This window comes from Ceratosolen solmsi, unplaced genomic scaffold (genome assembly GCF_000503995.2).
Source record: "Ceratosolen solmsi marchali unplaced genomic scaffold, CerSol_1.0 scaffold41, whole genome shotgun sequence".
Lineage (NCBI taxonomy): Eukaryota > Metazoa > Arthropoda > Insecta > Hymenoptera > Agaonidae > Ceratosolen > Ceratosolen solmsi.
The window spans coordinates 7,634,027-7,659,022 of NW_011948424.1; the positions used below are offsets into that span (position 1 = coordinate 7,634,027).

Here is a 24,996-nt window from a genome sequence, read left to right on the forward strand (position 1 = left end):
ATTAATGTCATTAATGTATTAGAAATAATTTATAATAATTAATCGTCCATGAGATTATATGTTGATAATCGTTTTATACCGACAACTGAACTTTCAGAGACACCCCGCGATGCCTGAAAGGCGCCGATCGATTTGTCCATGGTAACCAACAACCATACCAATGATTCTATAAACTGGCGAATGGACTTTTAATGTACTACTTGCTTTTTATTATACTTATCTTTCACTAATTATATTTGGCATATAAAAAAAAAAAAAAAAAAAAAAAAAACAATTATGTCGGCAAAATTTTTTATAAATTATATGAATGTTGTATTATTCTATCGAATTATCGTATTTAAATTGTATATAAAAAGATAAACTTTATTTTCCTTAAAAACTTAAAGATATAATTTTAATTATTAGATATAATTGATAATAATTTATTTACAACTATTAGAACGTCATAATTTCAATAGTATTATTCTACGAATAAAAAGCTAACGGACAATATTTTTTTTAGTTTTAAATCGAGAATTTTATATACAAATATATCAATTTATTAATAAATCGTTCATTAGGTCTCAAAATCAGTCAACTAATACACCTGTCATTATTAAACGTTAAATTAATATTGAAATATTGACAAATGGTATTCAGTTGACACTTATTTTTCAATAACGACAACTATATCTATGATAGTCGTTCTCATTGTTATAAACGATTATAATAACGAAATTGTTGTAAAAATTAAAAATTATTATCATTTACATTGTAGTTTCGTATAATTAAAAATTTAATTAATACTAATGCTTTTAAATAATCAAAATATGATAAATTGTTTCGATTGATGTGCGTGACATTATAATTAATGAGGGAGGTAAAATAATTAATACTAATAAATGGCTCACTATTATTTATTTTCTAAATTCAAATTATCTACTTTTCAATAAATAAGACTGCTTTGCAATGAGAAATATTATCTACGGAAATCGCTTATATTTACATAAACAAATAGTAATAGCCTGTACGTTCTCGAAGTCACATTAACAATTATATTGAAAATATAAATACTATTAATAGTTAACTCACGCTATTTATTAATCAACTTAATATAAAGTTCGTATTTCAATTTTTTTTCAACAATTTCAACATTACAGTTATTAATATTAATATTTGAGCATGTAGTAAAAAGATTTTCAAATTTAATCCGATCATTATTGACGTATAATTAGAATTGGTAATAATGTAATTCTATATATTTTAATGCTTCGGCTTTCTAAGGTAATATGGTAATAGAATAGTATGTAGATAAATATTCAAACGCTTAATCTATTTAGTGCACTTTACAGTGTTTCAATATTTATTAATGCCAACAAAAATTTCTATAAAATTTAATTACATTATTTTGTAAAATATGCATTTAATTATTGAATCTACGCTATAACATGTTCACTGAACGATTAGCCGCTTATAATTTAACTCGGAAATTATCGTAAATGTTATCAATTATGATAAAATTCATGATAAAATTCACATCAAAATGAATAGTATAAATTAAATTTTGTAAAAATTGATTTTACCACTCTAAATGGAAATACAATTCGCATCATAATCTTTTATATTTGTTATTTATATCATTGCAATACGATATGAATTTTAAATTAAAAAAGAATTTTTACATTAGGTATATTTTTTCAATTATATAAGAATAAAATAAGTTGATTTCAAATTTAATAAGAAGTTAAATGTTGATTATAATATATATTATTTTATATATACTTTATTCATTTGTGTGTTAAAATAATAGATAAAATGTAATATGAGCTTTTCTTGACTAGAAAAAAGTTGCAAAATAGATTTGATAAAATGATGATGTAATAAATAAATTATTTTATAAATGTTAATACTGTATCCCTCTCTCTCTCTCTCTCTCTCTCTCTCTATTTTTACACACGCGCGCACGCACGCACGCACGCTGAATGTAACGGTCGTAAATAAAATTATTAACAAATTTTGATGTTTTTAACTAATATTATTCTCCTTTTACAAATTTTAACATAAAAAAAACCAATGTTTACATACAGTTCTCAATATTTAGTATATAACGTATATCAATGTAGATTTTTTATTTACCAATACTTATATTGATATTTATATACACGGGGTTTTGTTTGTTTGTTTTTTTTTTTTTTTTTTTTGTTATAAAGTACATAAAAACAATTATATTACTTATTACTACGTTAAATTTAAAAATTTCATGTTTCTTTAAAAAATACGGCAGTAACATACTTTACATCAACTTGAAATTGAACAAGTAGTTTCTTCTTTAATTTGTATATTTTATAACGTATGTAGGTATATATGTATGTTATAAAAATGTAAAAGACATTAAAACGCGTAATTTACATAAAATAATCCTAATTAAACGATAGAGCTATAATTATTGCTAATATGGAGAATAATAATAAATCGCCTTTTATGTTTAATTTTTGGAATAAAACATATCATAATTGACACGTAAAATTATATTATTAATAATGTATAACGATCGATTATTAACGGTGGACAAACAAATAGACGAAACTATTGTTAGTTTAGTACAGGCAACCAGAGAACATGCCACTCGCAATACAGACTTTGTTAATGGAAGGGAAGTAGCAATGGTGAAAATATTAATGAAGCTATGCCTTATACATGAACGGTATTGGTCATGCAAATGATCACGAAGGGCTAATTCTTTAAGTAATTCTTTGGTCATTAGGAGTTGAGAATTCGCTGTCCAAGAGAGTGAAAATAGAAGTGCGATGGCGGAAAAGTGAATGTAATGTAAGTTGTCGAAGCGATTCCATCGACCATTACAAAAATCCATTGCTCTATGACAAATAAATAACAATAGTCAATTGTTACGAAGGCAGTCAGTTATATTTAATATAGAATTGCAAATGAAGAAATAAAAGAAAGCGATTATGAGTGTCGAACGAGAGATTATTAGGAGATTATTAATATACTTAATAAGATAACAACAAACTATTTGTTAAATGTAAATATTTGTTAAAACGCAAGAATTATATTATTTTTATTATTATTTTTTTTTAAATAGGAAGCATTATAGTAATTATTTTATAATTATAAATTTGAATTTAAATTTAAGGCTTATTCTTGGCAAATTCCTATTTTAACATACTATATACATACCTACATACATAACAATTTCTTACTCTGTTTTTCGCTTTTTATTATATTTTTTCTCACTCATATTTTTAATGTAATAACGCTCGTCATAAAATGATTTCATCAATAATAGAAAGAATGTTATAATTTTACATAGTTAAACAAAAAATCAAAAGGATTCACATCTTTGCGATGAAAATAATTATTTTCGCGGACCTATAAGTTCAGCGGTAAAGTCGGAATTATAATCGAATTGATACGATATAAGGAAGAGAGGCCAACTGAGGTAAGGCCGCGGTTAATCAATGGGTTGGCCTTGACGAATAGAGCGTACGTATTACAATTTCCACCCACAAGTTTAATAGCTTTGGGAATAAGTTAACTTCTCAATTAGTTATAGATCGAATAATGGCTGCATTCGTGTTCCCCGTATATCCAACTAACACTGTTATCGTAATTAAATAACAAAAATTCGCAAAAATTAATTTTTTTTTATCAACAGTAATGTAAAAATTAATTTAGTAAATAAAATTATTATAATAGTAATGGCGATAGTGGTAGGTGTAATGGTAATGATAGTGGTAGCGGTAGTAGCAGTAGTAATTGTTTTTATCGTCTTTTAATAAAGAAAATTACCATTAGAGCAAAGACCGAGGCGTAATATTAAAGATTAATATATTATAATCGTTATAGTACTAAATGATGAGTTATAGGTGATGAATAAATATTTTATAAAATTTTAATCGCAATTTCCAAAGAAAGCTTACTTATTTATTATAAGTATATCTATTTTTCATATAATTTGGCTTTATAAAATTACGCACTTGTCAACATTTTTTAATGCGTTATCATTTTCAATATTTTTTATTACTTACGTCCGTTACAACTTTTGATAATAATTTATAAATAAAATTTTTTATTATGCTTAAAATATAAAAGCACAAGATGAACGTTTAAACTTATTATTATTATATTTTGATTCCGATTTTCTTCATTAAACATAGATTATCATAAAATAATAATAATTAACTTTGACTGACTTTTTTTTACAGAAATGGCTATAAATAAAAATTACAATGTAATAAATAATTTAATATAAACAATAACATTAAATGAAACAAAATGTTTTAGAGGTATTTCATAACTAACATTAATGTTACTTGCTCAATCTTTTTTCTTTCACTCTCCCATTTTCTATTTAAATCTTTTCCATGTAATTTGAGCTGCATCTTATGATTCATATTTTATTTAGCAGTGAAGTCTGGCCAGTAGTTAATATAATAACGCTGCGTTGAACCTTCGAATAACCTGTCCAACCACATAGGTAGACCATCCAATAGTTTATCTTGGTATAAAAAATCATCTTGTAACTGCAAATATAATTTTGCAAACAATTATATCTATACAAAATAGATGGATATATATATATATATATGTGTGTGTGTGTGTGTGTGTGTGTGTGTGTGTGTGTGTGTGTACATTACTCTAATAAAAATTGAAAAAAAATTTATCTCATCAATAATCAGAGATTAAAATTTTTATAATACATTTATTTGCTCTATAATTTTCATTATTTGAGCTTACTTCGTTTTGTGAAACATCCGAATCAGTAGAGCTGTCAAATCCAATAAATGCACCAGCTTCTGCATCTTGAGGTCGAGCTAATTGCTTAGTAATTTTTTCTATACGCTAATATTGTGTAAAAACATAATTGAAGATAAATTGAATCAACATGTAAAAATATATGCATCTATAAAATTTATAATTATTATCAATACATACTTTAGTAGATCCCTTTCCTTTTCTACATTCTGGATGTTTAGCATGATACATGCTAAAGTATTTACGATGTCCATTTAACGATAAAACGGTTCCCACACAATTTTTAGCGTTGATATTCAATTCTCTAGGTTCTGGTAAACTCAGGATTAAAATTCTTTTATACCATTCAAGTCCTCGCTCCAATGACAAATGGCTGAATAATAAAGTTTTGTTTTTCCTATAGAAAAAAAACTCGTTTAAAAGTCTTATAAAGTTTAATTTACGTAATAAAATATATTTATTTTGGATTTTGTTTTTTGTTTGTTTTATTTATTTTTTTTTTTTTTTTACCTATAAGGCCAAACTGCTCTATGAAAAGATGGTAATAGTTTTAATTTACTTTGAGCATCTACTAAAAGAACAATAGTTCTACATCCTGGTTTGAGTAGTCGCACAAGTCCATTATATGTTTCAGCTCGCATTTCATGAAGTTTTAACTGGGGTTGTGTAGAAACAGCCTTTGAATTCTCTTTAAATTGACCATATTTCGCTTGTATATTAGCTTCTTCCAATTTTCTATCAATACAGATAATAAAATAAGGATTATTTATGAATGTTTAAATATTAAAATACTTTAATTATACATACACTAAATATAACATTCCATAACCAACAGCGCCAATTAATAATAACGTTGCAAGAGCAGAGAGTAAAGGAAGAATCTGTTCTTTCTTGAGGTTATCCGACAGATAATCGACTGCTAGCATTGCCTTACTAATTAATTTATCAACCATACCCTGAAAGTTTTATATTAATTATTTTATTGATTTAGAAAGAGCTGAATAATTAAAAAATTTTACTATGGAAGATAAAGTTTCGATACAATTTAATATATAAAACTTAAGTTATCGAAGAATTTTTTAAAATTAAGTAAAATTTCTGATAGATTTTAGACATAAATTTTACGTTTCCTTCATAATTCACTTGTAATCTTAGCTGTATACAGTAATGGTAGCTTTAATTTATATAATTTTACCAAAGCATGCTCATCCGTTAGTTCTTGAACTTCAGCAGCATACGGTAAAGCTTCAGAAGCTCGTAAAAGTTTTTGTATTGTTTGTTCTAAATTTAAACGAGTTTCGTTCCATTGATTTTCATCTGTTGTTGTTTCGGTCCAATCAACGGAAAACCATTCATACTTTATGTGACTAGAATCTCTTCTCCAAATAATTACAATATGATGCATTGGATCTGGTGGACTGCCTTCGCTACTGGAAAGAGCTGATATGAATTGCGGTTGGGTTTCTTTAAATACATATGCATATTTTACTCGATCAAAGCTAGCGAAAGAAAAAACAATCATTAAAATTTATAATTTAAATAAGATGATTTTTTATAATCATATTAATTTACTTGTACGATGCTGCTAGTGCAGCTTGTCGAAATTTATTTCTTGCTAAGTCATGTTCAGGACTATTTTGTGACACTAGAACTGCGCATAATCGTTTCTGTGGCCTTTGCCATTCTTGTGGACAAACAGAATCTAATACGGCTTGATTCGAAAGTCTCGGTAATATTAGAAATTTATTATTTTTTATCATATTATGCATCATGTCACTTGGAATATCGTGCGTGCTAACAGAGGCCATAGGCTTCTCCGCATTCTCATTAAAGAGTAAAAGAGTATCTAAATCTTCAGAAATTTTATATTTTGTAGTGATAGCCTCTGTTTCTCGAATGCCAGTCTAAATTAAAAAATAAAATGAGTAAATTCGATCATAGAGCATGAAATGTATATATAAAATTTGTATTCAAAAGTTAAACCACTGTCCTTAATTATTAATATGTATGCCGTTAATACCTGAACAAAGCCAAAAACGACATGATCTCTATGGTGTAAGGCAATAATTAAATATCGTAGCCTTGGTGTGTCTCTATTTTCAAATATTAGTGATCTAACCTTATTATCAATCCACCCGGATAGAAAACTATCTACATTTTTGTTATTGATATTATAAAATAGTCTGTATGGGAACTTGCTTCTGAGAAAATCTAAAATATTAAGAACATTATAAAAATATTACAATGCATATACTTCGCTAATGAAGCTTGTACTTAAGTATAAATATCTGATTAATTTGAACATTCGCTTTAAGCTTGCTTTATTATCTTTCCCAATACTTCAAACAATATACAGATTTTAAAAATCGTAATTATACTTACCAATTATTTTCTGAACACTGAATAAGGATTCTTTATATATACTAGTTCGTCCATCGATAGTAATAGCAAGACAAGGTAAGGAATGAACATTCAACTTTCTCGATAAAATTAATTCTCTTTCTGCGTGAACGGTAACTAGATTAATGCCCAATGGTTCGAGTTCGTCGATTAATCGTCGCCATGTAGGCTCCACTTGTAAACAAGCGAAACACCAATCTGAATAGAGAAGTATTAAATGGGGTGTCCGAAAACTCTTTGGTAAAATAGTATTTTCATAAGCTCTGCAAAAAGTATCAATTTTGTTCTTTAAATAAATTGACAATGTATATTTAAATATATAATTATTAATACTAAAGACTATGGGTGAAACAAGTATTAAAAACAAACTCTAAGAAGGAGAAAGTCTATTTATTTAATTCTAAAAATATATTATACAAAATAAATAACCGAAGGAAATAAGGGAATTGTAAAGTAGTCATTAGAAGATACTTAAATGATAGGGAATAAATGAAAAGTATTATTGAAATTCATGAAAAAGTGAATTTTTAAGAAACAAAGTAATATATAAAATTTAAATTCTTAAATTACCTGTGACTAATACTCATCATATGAAATAGAGAAATATCTCTGCTCTGATAATGAAATTGAAAGTTTCCAGAAAAAAAACCTTCAAATGGATCTGGTACATTAAAATTATTACTTTCCCTTCTTTGATTTGGTAAACTTTCCTCGGTTATTCCATGGTTATCAAATTTATTTCTTCTTCCAGGGTCAGACAATAGCTAGACGTAGAAATAATCATACAGACGCATAGACATTAATCTTACTAAGGCAATTAATTATATGTTTAAAGATTTTAATATACCTCGTAAGCTTTTGTTATTTCTACGAATTTAGCTTCGGCTGCTGGATTATCATTTTTGTCAGGATGCCTGTAAAAACATTTCAATTTTTCCTATTATTTCAAGTTATCTTAATATTACCTTAAAACTTACCATTCTTTAACTAATTGTTTATAAGCTTTACGTATTTCCTTTAATGTCGCGTATCTTGAAATACCTAAAATGTGATACGGATTCCCTAAAGTTTCCGCAGCATTGACTAAAGACATTAATTGCACTATGAAGACAAGAGATGTAAGTAATATGAATATTGTTATTGAAAAGCTGATACTCCGTGAATTGATTTTCATATTGTCTTGGTTACTTTTACTTTTAAAAGTATACATAGAAAATGTATTCATTAACGCTATGAATTTATTAAAAAGATTTCTCTCTCCTAGTCCATTTGCATTTTGTACACATACTGATATTTAGATGTATGTCCATGCACCTCAACACCGAACCGTCAATTTCTGTTGACTGCTCTACTGTACTGTAGGGTGCTTTTTGCACTCTCTCGATTTTGATACTCTCCCTCTTTCTCTCTCTCTCTCTCTCTCTCTCTCTCTCTCTCTCTCTCTCCCTTTCTGCCTTTCTGCCCTGTCCCTATCTCTTCCTTTTTTCTCTTATCACCTTTACCCTCTATCACTGCCTTACCAATGGTTATCAATCTCCTCTCACTCTTTATCTCTATTTTTATCTAAATATTACCTCCCTCCCACGCGCTCGCTTGCTCTCTCTCTGTCTCTCTCTCTCTCTCTCTCTCTCTGTCTCTCTCTGTGTCTCTCTACTATATAATATTTAGCACTAAGAGTATTCTCAGTCAATGATACTGTAAGTTTTTACTATTCTGATCTGTACGGTTTTATTAGCACGTACGCGCCAATTTTAACTATGAAAAAAGGAGACAGCAATAGGAGCATAATTAACAAAATATTGTATATACTGATCTGTCAGCCGAGGTAAGTTAGTTAGCTTATCATATTCAAACATAACTTTCCTTAATTATAAATTTTATATTTCTCAAAGATACAATTTATTTTAACATCGCAAAATTCGTAAGAATAAAGTGACTATTGCTTGTTTGAAAGGCATTTTAATTATCAGTCATTTAAAATCGGCAATTTATATTTATAAGAACATTTAGAGGGAAATAATTGTAAGGAACGAATTAATTAATGAAAAGTTTTGTACTATCGAAATAGAATTATGCGCGTGCTCGACAATTATTGTATAATTAGAAAGTGTAATGAAGGCAAAATATTAAAATAAATAAAAACAAAATCCTGTTTCCCATTTTCTTTCATACTTTTTAATTGGTACATCACATATTGCTATTAATTTACGTGTATCTGCGAAATATTGGATATTCAATTTTTTTTTTTTTTTTTTTTTTTTTTTTTTTTTTTATCAAAGCAAATCAAGATAGTATTTAAAAATGTTACTATTATTAGCAAAGATAAGGCATTGTATATAAAGTTATTCAAATAATTCGACAATATAAATTTAATAATTTATAAATATTTTCATTGTTTTACGATTCATTTCATTATTCATAATTCATTTAACAAAAAAAAAAAAAAAAAAAAAAAAAAAAAAAAAAAATGTTTCTATCTGAAAATTTAATTACATGCTGACGATTTCTCATTCAATGATAATAATGTAGTTGTAATATAAATTATAATTTTATATAAATAAAATTTCTTATAAAATTTTTCTATTATCTAGGAATGTATTAAAAGACAATTTTGTGCGTTTGTTAGGTATATTAATTTTAATAGCATATAAAATCCATTTTTCAACAATACATCTCTCGGAAAATAGTATTTATGTATTTATGAAGAATGATAAGTAATATAATGATGATTATAATGATTGAAAAGGTTTTAAAATATTTTTTAATTGATATTAAAATTTACTCATACATATGTATCGCGCGCATCCTCATATAAGTATTTAAAATAAATATAATAATCTGTATTTTCAATTATGATAAAGGTAATGTTCTGTCTTATTTGCAACGCTGAACATACAACTTAGGAAAAATTAATTTGCTTTAAAAAATAATTGTTAATATTGCTATCATAAATTGTATAATATACCATTATAAAGTAAAAAAAAAAAAAAAAAAAAAAAAAAAAACCCCAACAAACGAAATATAGCGTATATTTTAATATTTTTCAATATTAATTTACAATCGATTAATTGACTGATATCGTCACGCGCAAAGTTGGTAGTATATAGTCAAGGACTAGTATGTCCTATTTGCCCCAAAAAATGAAAGCGACATTATTTTTAATGACTCGGGCTTCTCAGCATAATTTATCCTTTTAACGTGCGATAATTTACGTTTTTGATATACTTTTTGCTCAACCGTACTCTCTCTCTCTCTCTCTCTCTCTCTGTGTATTCAATATTCAAGCACTTGAAGCAAATAAATTTATATTGTAATAATAAAGTCTTTATTCATTACGTAAATGTCGATATTTTTACGCTTTCATTTCGTTTCCAAAGGCTTTATCTCGCAGTCTTACATCGTTTAAATGAGTTTAGCAAAGACGCTCAAGTTTAATGATTTAAAAAGCATTTTGCCTGCGTAACGATTCTAAATTTTTAAATAACGTCCAACGAATTTTCAATTATGTTTTATTAAATAATGATTTTTCTATCGAGACTCGAGTAACTTTATGAAACTGGACTATATGATGCCTCGGTCAATCTAAATCTGATTTTAAAATCCCCGATATTTCCCTCTGGCCTAAATACCTAAATAACTTATGTACTCTCATTGCTTCACCCTTTACAAAATATTCATTTTTTTTCCATTCCAGTACCATAACTATTGCTTGCATTTTTTAATTACATGCATTTCTAAAATATTATTATTGAACGTCCTTCTCGATGAGCTTCCAAATTGACCTTTAACAATAAATATCCTTCTTTAATACTAAAATTCTGAAAGAATTAAGTGTAAATAATTTTTCAGTTATTAACTACGTTTTCCCACAGTTTATAATATTGAAAGAATTACAATTCTATTTAAACTTTAGCTAGTTTCATAAATTATTAATATTGTTCGATCATTATTTAAGGCAAAGACAATTCTTCAAATTCACTTTTACCACTTTATGTAATAGACAAGCCTATTAACTTTTACATTTAGCATTCTAAGCCAAATTAATTATTAATAATATTATTAATAATAATTTATTAAATTTAACTAGAAGAATAATACAAATAATTAGGTAATAAGCACATAATTACATACAATAAATTAGTAATGATGATCGACTTATATAAGGAATAATCAAAATTTTAATACAACTAATTGCCGAAAGACCTTAAAAGTGTACAATAATGTTTAAAATACTAGCAGTCAGTTAAAAAAAAATTATTTAATTAAATAAACTGTTTTAAAGATATATTTACATCACGCTTTAAATTATTTACTATTTACACACGTACATATTTATTTATACAATGTTTTTATCGAAATTAAATTAATCCTTCAATTTATCTTTTAGACAAATTTTTTATGTTTATTCAATATACATTTATTATATTCGCGTATTAGAAGTCAGACAAGTTTAATGATATATGTTTGTGTATGTGTCACATAATATTATATACAACCAAATATCCAATTTCTATAATATATCATTGTAATTGTTAAGATCATATATATACTATTTAGGGGAGAGGGTTCGAACGCAAATAATAAAATATGTTCTAATCGTAATTAGGCTGCTCAATAATCTTACAAATTTATTTTATAAATCATTTAAATAAAAATTGTTAATCATTAAAATAATCATAACTTTGTTGGTCATCATAACTTTTCATCAACGCTATACAGCAATTTACGACTAATAACGCGTAACAATTGCCTTATAAGTCTAAAGCTCATTTTCTTTATAATTTTTATTTCTTTAAAGTTATTTTACTTATTAGAGATGTTAATATTTAAATTCTTGTGTACGAACGGATCGTTATGAATGAATTTGAGAGACATTTGGAAAGATATTACATAAACTCTACTTTTTTTTTTTTTTTTTTTTTTTTAAACATTAGTAGTACTCTTCGTGAATATCAAAATTAATAAGTTGACAATTAAGTTCACGATGACGACATATGAATATAAGTAGAACAGGAGAGGTAGGGAGAGAGAGAGAGAGAGAGAGAGAGAATAAAAGTAACAAATTATCAATTATCGATTACGTGAACGCAACTTCTCAACAGTCAATTTTATCGCTGATATTAAAAATTAATATTGACAAGCTTATGAATTTAATTTATCTCTCAACCAGAAATTAAACTAAACAAATCCCCAGGAGCCTCGGTAGAAATTTATCAAAGAGTCGAAAGCTTTGAATCAATAGTATTTTCATATGATCATTCGTAAAAGAAATTCTATTAAAAATTCCTGTACTTTATCATATTAATGGGAATTTTCAATCGCAGTTTATATTTTATTGTTAAACAAGTTGAGATTAAAAAAAAATAAAGAATAAGAATAAAAGACAGTGGTAAGGGGGTTGCCCCTGACGCCGTATAATTTTCATTTTCTTTCAATCAATAAATTCTAATAGACTGCTCGATGCTCCCTTATGCATAAATATACGAAAAGCGTTTAATCACTTTCACATTGTCCTTCCTGTACGTTTAATTTAATAATGCGCGTAAACAGCAACCAATGGCAGTACAACGGCTATTGCGCCTATGATGAATCACAATGGATTGGACATGAAATGAGAAAATGAGGGACAACTTCAGTGTGTGTGAATTCTAGTTGGAAGTCGCTTCGTTCGCACGTGGAATGAAGCTATTTATCTTATGATTTTGGTAAATAATATCTATGTATATTTTGAAAAAATCATTTTGTACAAAAATCCAAGAATTTTTAGCATTGTATCGGCGATTTGCAAATGTTATTAAATGTTAATCGATAAGTTTGTAAATAAATAAAAGTGAATAAAAATAGATTAACTAATCGATAAATGTTCAAGTTTCAACTTAATTACGAAAGTATAAGCGACGTTTCCTGCTAGAGTTTGCTTAATTTTATTTCAATCTTATTAATGCAATAAATTGTGGATATCTGTTTAATTATTTTCAAAACGTATACGCCTAAACTGAAATATAAAACGTACACAATTATGATGTACTAACAGAAAATGAGTGTATAAACAATTTTTTAATATTGAATAAGTTAAAGCAAGTTTCATTTAACGAAGATTTGTTTTTTTCCCCAAACTGAACAAAACTTTTATTCAAAATGTCCTAATGTCCTTTTCTTGTAATATTTCACATATGCCATCGTTAATGGAAAAATTATAACTGTAAAATCATGATGTAATGTATTATTGTTTGTTTTAAAAACAAAATGTTTAGTTCAATAGGTAAACAAATTTTTAATAAATAGGATTGAGAAATTCTTTTCATTCGAAATATTATAATAGAGAAACAATTTATTGAAATAATGTAGGTTTATATGTTTTTCTAAGAAAGTAGATTAACGCAAATAAGTTCTGTAATTATTAATTTTCATCTTTTCAAATATCGTGAATTGCTTTAATGCTATTAAAGCTTGTAATTAATCCTTGTAATATCCTTATTAAATCTTGATTTAATAAAATATTTGGATATTGTTTAGCTTCGAACAAGATTATTATAACCTTAGCTTATTATGCTTATAAAAACAGAAGAAAAGTCAATATTGATATTTAATGATAATTATTTTTATAATTTATAGGATTCTCTATGGTGGACATGAATTCATTTGTGATTAGAACAATTTTTAATCTAGTTAAATTAAAGAATATATCAAAATGCTCCTATTCAACTACTAAAAAACATGTAATTCTCGATGAACTACAAGCGGAAGATAAACCAGCTTTTGTGATTGAACCAAAATACAATGAAGATGAAATTAGAATAATGAGAAATAAGTCACGACTAAATCGTAAACACGAGAATATTTTAAATAATAAAAAACCCTACGATCAAAGTGTGGAATGGTATCACGATAGTGTGTGGTATCGAAGAAGAATGTTAGGACGATATGGTATAGAAGCCGCAAATGTTTCTCCTGCTATAGCTTGGCCAACGATAGAGGAGATAGAAGATGTTAAAGAAAAGGAATCCCTTTTATACCCACATTCGATACACGAAGCATTAAAAGAAATTAAAGAAAAAAAAGAGGCAGACGCTCAGAAAATAATTAAAAGGTAACATATGTGCTTAATTGATTAATTCTTAACTATTTTGTCTGGCTGTGAGCAGCGATGATTTTAAACTTGGACATTTTATGTTTTAAACATCGATCAAACAATATTATCCATAAATGTGCAAATAAAATCTTTTTATAATTGCAGTTCTCTGAAACTGTATTTGATATAGTTCAGCAATTACATGTGTAGCCGTTAGAAGATGTAATTTATAAACAAGTTTGACATTGTTGTTATTCAATTAAAAAATTTATAATTTTTATATCGAATAGGTTTTACAATTATACTCATAAATAGTTTGCAATTTACGTGAAAATTAAAAAAAAATTAATTTCAATATCCATAATATTGATTATTAAACGAAAATTAACGCACATTTATCAAATTTTCATTTTACTATTTAATTAATTTAGTTAGTTTTATCAAACTTTATTTATAATCTGACAAAAATGTAAATTTATTTTAGAGAACAAGAGATTAGTAAGGTAATAGAGAAATTTGACGAATGGAAACTTGCCTTGAAGGAAAAAATTAAAAAGAAAACCATTGCGAAATATGAAGCAAGAGCTAAGAAACAAAAATCATTAGAAGAAATTAAAGAAAAGTATGGTTACAATATCAATCAACGTGATGCAAGAGTTAAAGAATTATTGCTAGAACAAGCAATAGCTGATAAAAAGAAGAAAAAGCAACAGAATAAAGAGCAAAAAACTAAAAAAATAATGGAGTTTATTCAGAAACAACACGAGAAAGAAATTGAAGAAGAAAAAGCTGATAAATAAACATAAAATCAAATGATCAAATTTGATTCATAATTATTTAAAATAAAAAGTAGTTCTAAAATATAAATATGTTTAAGCATTATACGTATATGCTTATCGTCATATGTACATATAAAGTTGTTAAAATATCGAAATATATTACATTCAAATTATCATTAACGAACTATGTTGCATCTATTTTGATTGAATTTCCATTTTAAATTATCTTTATCTATTTTTAACAATTTTAATTTTGTATTCCTAATTTTTAATGATAATGAATTATGTCCATAAACTTGATTGTAAAAACTATTTGCAGGATACTTTAATTTAAAGATACTTATTAATTTATTTATTTGAAATATAATTTGATTGTTGCAATTAAACGGAAAAGTAAAGATTTCTATATAATAATTAATAAAAATAAAAGTTTCAAAAACTTATGAAATAGTCAAAATATTATTTAGCGTTTTCAACAATGTTCTTTCATTTCTTTTTCAATTCGTTATCGATGTAAAGCACTCCGAAAAAAAAGAAATTATTCATTTTATAGAAAAAAAAAAAGAAAAAAAAGTTGCAAATTAATCATAATTTTATAATTTCTTATTTTTAATGATTTAGAATTCAAACATTTCAAATTTACGTACCAATACAGTAACAAAATTTGTAATAAAAAAGTAAATTTTTATAACATTAATGAAATTGTAAATATTATATTTAATATTCTCTTAGCTAATAAAAAAGGATTATACATGAGTTTATAAGGACTAAGAAAAAAGTGATATTTTAGTTGCATTGGTAATAAATTACGCATATTTGTTTGCACAACTTAGGCACTGTATTTTGTTTATTGATTTCCTTTTGTCACGTGAAAACTGAAAAAGAGCATAAAAGCAGAGATATGCGTTATCATTTTATGCGTTTTTTCCTCATAATTGTCTGTTTCCATTATTATGACTGAGCTTATTAATCTTCATAATTGACGATCACTGACTCGAAACCTAAGGTGCGTCGGTGATCTGGAAATGAGTATTCCGATAATTGACCTTTGTTTACAATGTTGTCTTCCAGATTTCGTGGATCTTCTAACTTTGATTCGTCAATAAAAATTACATGGAGTTTGCTTTTAGTATTGGACGGTCGATTCGAGTGTCAGGCGGACTGCAGCTGCGAGGGCGATGAAAACTCATAAAACTGGAAGCTTAACTCCTCGCCAAAGAGATTATCAGCTGTGACAATTTCCGACTCGGCCACATTTAGATTCAAAGAAGAGGGATTCAAATCTGTTACTAAATAGCCTTCGCTGATCAGGCCGCATTCCTCGGCTACAACTTCTTTGGATACGGGATTTAAAAAATCTGCGAAACGTTGAAAAGTTTATTTTATGTTGCTATTTTATTATCATTGGCATTTATTAGTTAACGAAAGCTATGGCTCTTTTGATATTATACGCATTTTTTCTTTTTTTTATTTTCTTTTTTCATTTTTCTTTTTTCTTTTTTCTTTTTTCTTTTTTTTTTTTTTCTTCATCGTTCTATTTATAATATTTCTAATAAAGCAGTAAAAATAGTTATAGATTAAATTTACTTTACATATAAATGCAATATTTATATAATTCAACAGAAATAAATAATCAATGTTAAGTGCGTGGGGCTGACATAATCGTTTTACGTAATTTTCATTTCTTTATTTAATCATTGATTATGAGTCAAATGACAAAGTTCAAAACTATAAGATATACAAGTAATTACGATTATTTTTATTATTATAGTAAAATTGTGAATAGAGTGGACGAATAAAAACGTGAATTTATTTCGATAGTTTAATTAACGTATTCGTTGAAAATTAATTGAAATTTGATTGAAATAATAACTTAAATTGCTGGATATATTGAATTCGATTGTTTATTAAATCCATCCATGTTTTTAATCAAATTAATAAATCATTAATGTGCTTGTATTAACGATAATTTTATAAAAAAAAAAAAAAAAAAAAAAAAAAAAAAAAAAAGAAAGAAAGAGACGAATGAAAATATATACCTGTTTCTTTCACAGGACAATGTTGATCTGACTGCTCATTTTGGTGGCACTGTTGATTATTAATTATTTCTCCGTTACTCGACACCATCATCGGTACAAGATATTGCACTTCAACTTCTCTCTTAATACCACTCAGAATTTGTTCAGCACAATGCTCCAACGTTATGGAATCCACGACATTATCATCTTCATCGACGTTTTCAGTTATACTGGCTGTAGCTGCTGCAACTTCGTCCATCGTAACTAATCGCCTGTTAACAATTTATTTTTACTCAGAACGTAATAATACTACGATTGAAAGTTCGTTTCAAAATGCATACGTTAATTATCAAGGCAATTTAGTAATTAATTTCTTTTACATACAACATTGTATCATCATTCACTTTTAACTAGTTTGTAAGTGGTTCAGGTAAATTTACATGCACGTTGTACTATACGAATCTTATAAAAATTCAGTTTGCTGTACGTATATTATTTTATTAAAAATTCTCTGATTTTCAATAATAACGCATTGCTTTTAACTGAAAAATTATATTTATATTATGAGTATTAGTTATTACATACATCGTTTCCCTAGAATTAAGTTTTGAAAATTATTTTATTTCTCTGTTATGAGTGACGACTAATTTAAATTACTCATTTTCAGTTTTTACACTATTATGATATAAAACGCAAAAGTAATTTAGTCATTAAAGGTTGATATAACTTGAACAAAGACATACAACACTGGATAAATATTCCTTTTCAATACTCGTTTATAGAACAACATTCTCGACATTCATATACGTTCAGTTTGTATGAAAATTTTCAATTCTTTTGAATTTAAAAAGTCATAAAAATTTTATAATTACTTTAACAGTCATATTACTAAAATAAAATAATATAAATATTTTAAAATATCAATAACTTTTAGAAACTATTCGTTTCTATTAAATATATTATTTAAACGTTTATTAAATAATTAAAATTGTTGTTTTTTTTTTCTAACATAAAATTATATTTACTTCATTTCATACATAAATTGCATATTGAATATCGTTTTCTATTTAATTTGTTGTTTTTTTATTCCACTTAATAGATTTAAATGCATTATTATACATTCTTGTATCTATGATGCTTTTGAGCGTTTTACAAAATTTTAATATTTTTACTATTATAATTATTTCTGTTTCGACGAATATCACTAACATTTATTCAAAATTCTTTATTATCCATATAGTTTTAAAAGCATTATAAGGTGACATATCGGAAACATACTATCTCGTTACATTTTCAAGTGAAAATATTTCTGTATATATATTTATTTATTTATATTATGAATTCTTTATAGTGAAATAATTTATAAATAGTATTATCAATTTATATAAGTTTTTTGATCAATTTCCTACAAGCATTTTGTAATCTTACATTAAAATGTTTGAATATACAAATTGTAACTTATTTTAAAAGATTACATAAATTTTAGAACAAATTACTGTCATTATATTATGCTAATTAATGTAAATTTCCTTAAATATTAAATTAAATATTAAATATATTAAATATTAATATATATATATTTTTATATTAAATATTAATATTTCTGATTTTTAATTATAAGTAAATAATTAAATAATAATTTCTTTATTTATACATTCCATCTCTATCATAAATATAATAATTTTATTTTATGGCTGATAATATTTTCGAGAAATAGTTCATTCTTGCCAATCATGCTTGTAACATTGTTATCCATTATATCAAGCTTAATTGATTAATATTTTATTATTATTACTCGCCGAGTATGATTCTCTAGTTATTTATCGACGATTGTATAGAGCAGATTGTTGAAAATGTATTATTACTTAAAATAAATGCCATGCAAATCAAATATAAAAAGAAGACTGATTTCTTATATAATGCATAAAGAAATAATAGTGAAAAATTAAGTTGATAAATTGATAATATTGTTATTGCGGTTTTGCTTGTGATTGCGTAGATATTGAAATATCCATTATGTTAAAACATACGGATGAAATAACTTATACAGTTACATTATCTCTTTGAAATGTAATATTTTATTAATAATATTAAATAATAATTGAAGCTACATTATAGATTAATCTAGTTGTTACGGGAATTATTTGAACTAGTTCTTAATAAAATTATTATCCAGATAGAAATTGAACGAGATTGTTAAGCTTATTTCTTATTTCAGAAGAACTTGTATACGAAGTATTTGTTAACTAATTACTTGGATTTCTGAGGGCAGTTAATTTTGTCAAATCATTATACTTTTATTCTTAAAATCTTAAATCTTAAAATATTCTTTAAAAACTTATTAGATTCCAATATATTCATTATGGTTAATACTTTACTTAATAGCAATAGTTATATGTAGATTGATGATTAGATGAATTTAAACTTTAGCGTTAACATTTATTTGTTGGGCCTATTATGACGGAAATGGAAATTGTAAGTATCTTTGTTTGATTCGGATAAAAATATATTTGATAAAGTGGTTAAATAGTCGGAATAACAATGCGAAAAATTGCAGAGTAATAGTAAAATATTCAAACTTCTTGATGAATATAAACTGATACGAGAATTCAATGTCAATGGAGCAATCACTGACAATTGTATTTATGGCATTGATCCAGGTCATAGGTCCAGCAATTTTTTAATATATATTTTACCACACATACAATAAATTGAAAATTGAAAATTGAAAATTCAAACTCTTGTAAACAGAAATCGAATGCTAGCACATAAAGATAGAGTTTTCTATAAAATATTTATATTTATTGTATAAAATCCGAGATTCTTATGCTTTATTATAAATTTTGAACGAATTAGACTGTTTTATTAGCACTCGGTTCCCAAACTCGCAAATAATAATATAGCAACTACACGTATATGGAAAACTATATGTACATAATATTAATGTTTACGATATGTTGAACAAACATTGAACGGTGTTAAAAATACTTGCGAAAATTCTATTTTCATTGATAATAATGGCTTTCATTGTACTACATTAGTTTTGTGCTTTTGCAGCTACCTCCTAACGTGTAGACCTTAAGGAATAATTCCACTCGGGCAGTGTATAATTTTCATTTAAACAAACATTAATATAGTAAAAAAAACTTGATATTTCACATTCTAATAAATCAAGCGCTAATAAAAATATCCGAGTTTATCACAATTCCTTATTAAAATGCCTTATGTTTTAAACATTTATTTAAGTCCAATGATTGCGCAAATAAATTTATATCTATTATATCAATATAAGATTATCTAAACTCGAATTCTCTTTAGATTCTATTAATAAAACCTTTTATCAATGAAATGTTTTATATATAATATCAATGTAAACATAATTACGACAATTAAGCAAATAAACATACGAATCAGTTTTCGCCGAAATGTTTTCTTCGTTTTTCAAAGCTTGTCTGATTGTGGTTATATCAAAAAATTGTCGTGGTTTGGATTCATCTTGACTCGCTATTGCCCATAAATGACCAGCCCCATGTGGTGCCTTCGATCCTTTGCGAAAATGTGGATTTATAGATAAATTATGTCGAACAGAATTCTTCCAGCGATCATCGTTGCTTTTGTAGTAAGGAAAATGCTCTCTGTAAAATGAAATAAGTTACTATTGTTATTAATTTTACTATTGGTGATATTTCACGAGTGTTCTGTTAAATTTCTAATTAAATTAAACTAACGAAATCTTTTATTATGAGTATCACATACATAATTCCTAATGTATACTTTAAATTATGTATGTAATAATAAATCATAGGCATTTAAATAAGCAAAAAAGGCAGCAATAAGACAGACCATAATTAAATATATATATATATATATATATATATATATATAATATATTTTATTAAGATAATCAAAAGAATTATTTCTTGTAAATTTGTTCAATGTTCTCCTTACTCAGCAATAACAAAGATATTACATTATAATCGAATGTTAAATAATTTTAATATTATGTAAATTGAAATTTTTGTTTTCGCAAACCGTTATATAATATACTTCAAGTCTTATATATATTTGTTTTAATTATAATTGTAGTTGTAAAATTTGTATCAACGGAAATTAAAGTTAATCGTCCAATATTACTTTACATCAAGCGTAAGGACGAATCAATATATATATATATAATTTTTATATTTATTGTATTGAGTGTAATATAATGATTAGAAGAAAAAGGTAAGTACAATAATTGATTATTATAAAATTATCCACTTCAACTCGAATAAAAATAAATCTTACATAAATAATAGTAAATAAAGCATATATAGACTATATTGTTATATGTTAATTTTATATTTCCGTAACGTACAATCAAAGTACATATTTTTCGAAATAGAAAAATGAAAATAAATCTGCATTTAAGATTGAATCATTATATACATTCTATTGAGACTATATTTTACGATTACAAAGAAGATCTACAAATACAAAAAAATAAATTAGAAATCGTCGGAGATAAGTAAGTAAAGAACATCACTGATGTCTAAGGTCTCCAGTGCGCAGGTCTAAGTAGTGACAGGCACGCGAAGGTACCAAGTAAATGTTTTTCTTCTGCTGTACTTTTTCCCCCTTCAATTCACGATATCCATCTTTATCAAATCTAATTTTGGTTATTTATTTTCAACCACTGTAATCATCCGTCAATATCTGTGATTGTGATTACGGTAATATGATTTTTCAATTAATCTTGAACAAATATTGATTTCAGGATCGATGCACTTATCAAATGCAAGATACATAAGAGTATGATTTAAGCAATTAATTTTAAGCTAATTCGTATATTGAATAACAATTTTTTTAAAACTGCATCTTTCAAAATAGATAGAATTCGGTCGATATATTAAATTGATTGAAAATATAAAAATTACATTATTAAAATTTCGTTTGCTTCCACGTTATTTCAATAGAATACCTTCCTTTTTTATTATAAAAATATTTATTATAATTAGCTATACATATACATATACATATATATATATATATATATATATATATATATATATATATATAAATAATAAATTAAAAAACATCATATTTTGGTGACAATATCGAGAAGTTACTATTAATGAAAATATAGTAATTTTTAAGGATAAAAATTGGCCTTGAACAATTTTGTACATTGATAATTGATTTAGCAATGCTTATTTACTAATGCCGCTATAATTCGTTTAAAAATAATCATTAACATTGCTATATTCTCTTACGATTGAAAAAACATTATTAAATTCTAATGTATTTAAAAAAATTAAAATAGCTTTGTACGAAAGGACTTGCTTTCTTACTGTAATTGTATAAATTTACGAATATAAGTTAATAAAAATATAATTTTGTATGTGATTATTATGTATACTCGATTATTGGAATTTTGCAACAAACTGTCAAACAGATGGTCGACTACTATATAACTAATTTTAAGTACAAAAGCAGACATTTCCGATATGCTTTCGGTAGATGAAATCGGCCCCTACGTAAACGCAGTAATCACTGTAAAGAGGAATATTTTCAAAGGTCATTAGCGGTTAAAGTCCAAATAAATTGATTTTATATATCGAGCTGACATGGCGAGACGATTGACTTTCGAAACTCTAATCTTTCGATGCGTTTATGGGAAGGAATGAGTCGGTAAAAAGTAACATTTTCAATATCCGCGCTCCTCCGAGGGGCAAGAAAATACTCAGTCCAAGTAGTACAAAAGTGGCTCGGGTGAAGTTTAGTGTCGCGGGGCCAATCAGAAATAACCTACTACCCTCTCCCTCTCCCTCTCCACCCACCAAAAAAAAAAAAAAAAAAAAAAAAAAAACTCATTAAAAAAATAAAGGGATGAAGAGGGAGAGGGAGAACGAGAGGGAATAGTTATATTTTATTACAGTACGAGATCTCCCTCGTATGCTTTTCTAGCGGCTAACGTGTGCGCTCCGCACAAGGCAAGTTTAACGGATGCATTCGTGACTATGCGTCACAGAACATTAACCACCCTGCGTGCAATTATTTCGTTTTTCTCTTATACACCTGTCGAGGGTGAGAATGGAGTAGGATAGAACCAAGTGATCCGGCTACGAATGCATGCACGCATTGTGCTACGGAGGCTAATCGTCGTATTTACGCGCTTCATCGCATCCGTGTACACGTGCCGCCCTTTACTTAACTTTCTACATGAATATATCCGTTTCTGCTAACGTGTACTTAATACGTAAACATTTGTATTCTTGCATCCTTTTGGGAATTTCCTCACTGATAAGGGTTGCTTGCTTTTTCGTTCTTTCATTCTTTCTATCTTTCTTTCTTTCTATCTTACTTTTCTTTAGTATCTCCACGGGCATAAATTTAAATCAATGGCTTCGGTGTTTGGCTCTATGTCATTTGTAATCGTGTACATGTCTGTTGTTATGTTAAGATGTTAAGATGTTAAAAACATGTTATGGACATGTTTTTTGTTGTTGATTTATCATTATTATCATTATTATTATTATTATTATTATTATTATTATTATTATTGTTATTGTTATTATTGATTAAACCATTAATTTGACAATTACTTTTATAGTTACAAATAAGTTTACAATAAGTCTGATATTTAGATTGTTTAATCTGATATTATACTGCAAGTTCTATTTGTACAAATCTTTTTGAAAATGCTAACCTTATATTTTTAATTACTTTAACTGTTTAAAAAGAAAGCAAAAAACAAAAAATGTATAACAAAAATCGTTCCGACTTTTATTTTTAAATCTTTTTTTCTTTTTTTTATAATGCCAGTAATTTTACATTAATTTTACAGGTTAAATCTAAATGAGTATTTTTATTAAAATAATGGCATATTTTTAATTATACAGAGATGAGAGAGTGAGAGAGATGAGAGAGTGAAAGAGATGAGAACGGATCAAATGTCCCTTAGTCGTATCAATTTCTTGAAAAAATTACAAATTTCTGAAAAAAAAAGTCGAACACTTTCTATGAAGAATATATCGAATGTAATAATGTACATTAGTTTATGGAATAATAATAAGAACAAAGTCTCGATACAATTATTATTTTTCTGATGAGCTCGAATTTCGAATTATTATTATTAATTAAGCAGAGAGAATAATAATGATAACTACGTAGTCTATGTTCGTAGGAAGTAATTTACAAATATTTACCATAATTATTCATGTGCTTATCTTTTATAATGCCTAGGCAATATTTTAATAAATAATATTATAATAATTACGGTATAAGAAAATTAGCTAATAAATTTTATCAAATTTTAAAGATTAGTTCCGATCTCTATTTCTATCTGACTCGTGTACGTTGAAAATAAAATAAAAAACATTTTATTTTATTAATAATCTACATTCTTTTTAACTATTAATTTATTAAATTTTTGATAAATGGAAGATTAAGTTGATCGATGTAAATACTTTCAATTACATTATTATTAAGATATGTGTAAGTTGCACGATTTGTTTTATGATCTACGATACACATTCACATGACATTTTAAAAATTGTAATAATTGGTTATACAATAAGGGATTTAGAAAGAAATGCAAAAGTTCTTAAAATTAATTCAGTTAACATAAAAATTAGACGATATTTCCTCGATTTTGTGATAAGTTCTCTTTAGAAATTGTATTAAATTAAAAATGTATTCTGAAAAATAAAGACTTTACAAAATTTATAATTTTTTATGTATAAAAAGTATAGATTATTGCTAGTAAGGAATATAAAAAAATAGAAAGATAGAACCAATTGATCAAATCTTATATAGTTTGTGATAGAAAAATTTAAGGAAAAGAAAACTTCTGATATAATATAATAACAGCCCTTAAACTAGACTAGCGATTGCTTTCACCCGCCATGATCGAACAGGTGAAAATTTACTAGTGAAAGGAGAGAAAAAGCTAAAGGAAAGTAATTCCCAGACAGACAGCCTTTATGGGGGG

At 26.1% G+C, this 24,996-nt stretch overlaps 3 protein-coding genes across 3 annotated transcripts in view; 1 reads left to right on the forward strand and 2 right to left on the reverse strand.

Annotated features, from left to right (window-relative positions):
* Positions 1-4,243: 4,243 nt before the first annotated feature.
* Positions 4,244-8,341, reverse strand: l(3)80Fg (dnaJ homolog subfamily C member 16 l(3)80Fg). The gene is made up of 12 exons (XM_011500145.1): positions 8,133-8,341; positions 8,003-8,069; positions 7,726-7,919; positions 7,138-7,418; positions 6,776-6,966; positions 6,328-6,659; positions 5,951-6,254; positions 5,563-5,711; positions 5,266-5,490; positions 4,936-5,152; positions 4,738-4,842; positions 4,244-4,523 (listed from the first exon to the last, which is right to left on the reverse strand). The coding sequence occupies exons 1-12, from the start codon at positions 8,327-8,329 to the stop codon at positions 4,398-4,400; spliced, it is 2,388 nt and encodes a 795-aa protein (XP_011498447.1). The 5' UTR covers positions 8,330-8,341; the 3' UTR covers positions 4,244-4,397.
* Positions 8,342-13,775: 5,434 nt separating this feature from the next.
* CRIF (growth arrest and DNA damage-inducible proteins-interacting protein CRIF) lies at positions 13,776-15,029 on the forward strand. The gene is made up of 2 exons (XM_011500243.1): positions 13,776-14,245; positions 14,712-15,029. The coding sequence occupies exons 1-2, from the start codon at positions 13,779-13,781 to the stop codon at positions 15,025-15,027; spliced, it is 783 nt and encodes a 260-aa protein (XP_011498545.1). The 5' UTR covers positions 13,776-13,778; the 3' UTR covers positions 15,028-15,029.
* Positions 15,030-15,821: 792 nt separating this feature from the next.
* The window catches only part of LOC105362756 (uncharacterized), a 15,801-nt gene continuing 6,626 nt past the window's right edge, over positions 15,822-24,996 (reverse strand). The window contains exons 4-6 of the mRNA XM_011500244.1: positions 20,432-20,659; positions 17,046-17,296; positions 15,822-16,364 (exon numbers count right to left, since the gene is read on the reverse strand). Of these exons, the coding sequence (XP_011498546.1) occupies positions 16,159-16,364; positions 17,046-17,296; positions 20,432-20,659 (685 nt within the window). The 3' untranslated portion in view covers positions 15,822-16,158. The remainder of the gene's footprint in view (positions 16,365-17,045; positions 17,297-20,431; positions 20,660-24,996) is intronic.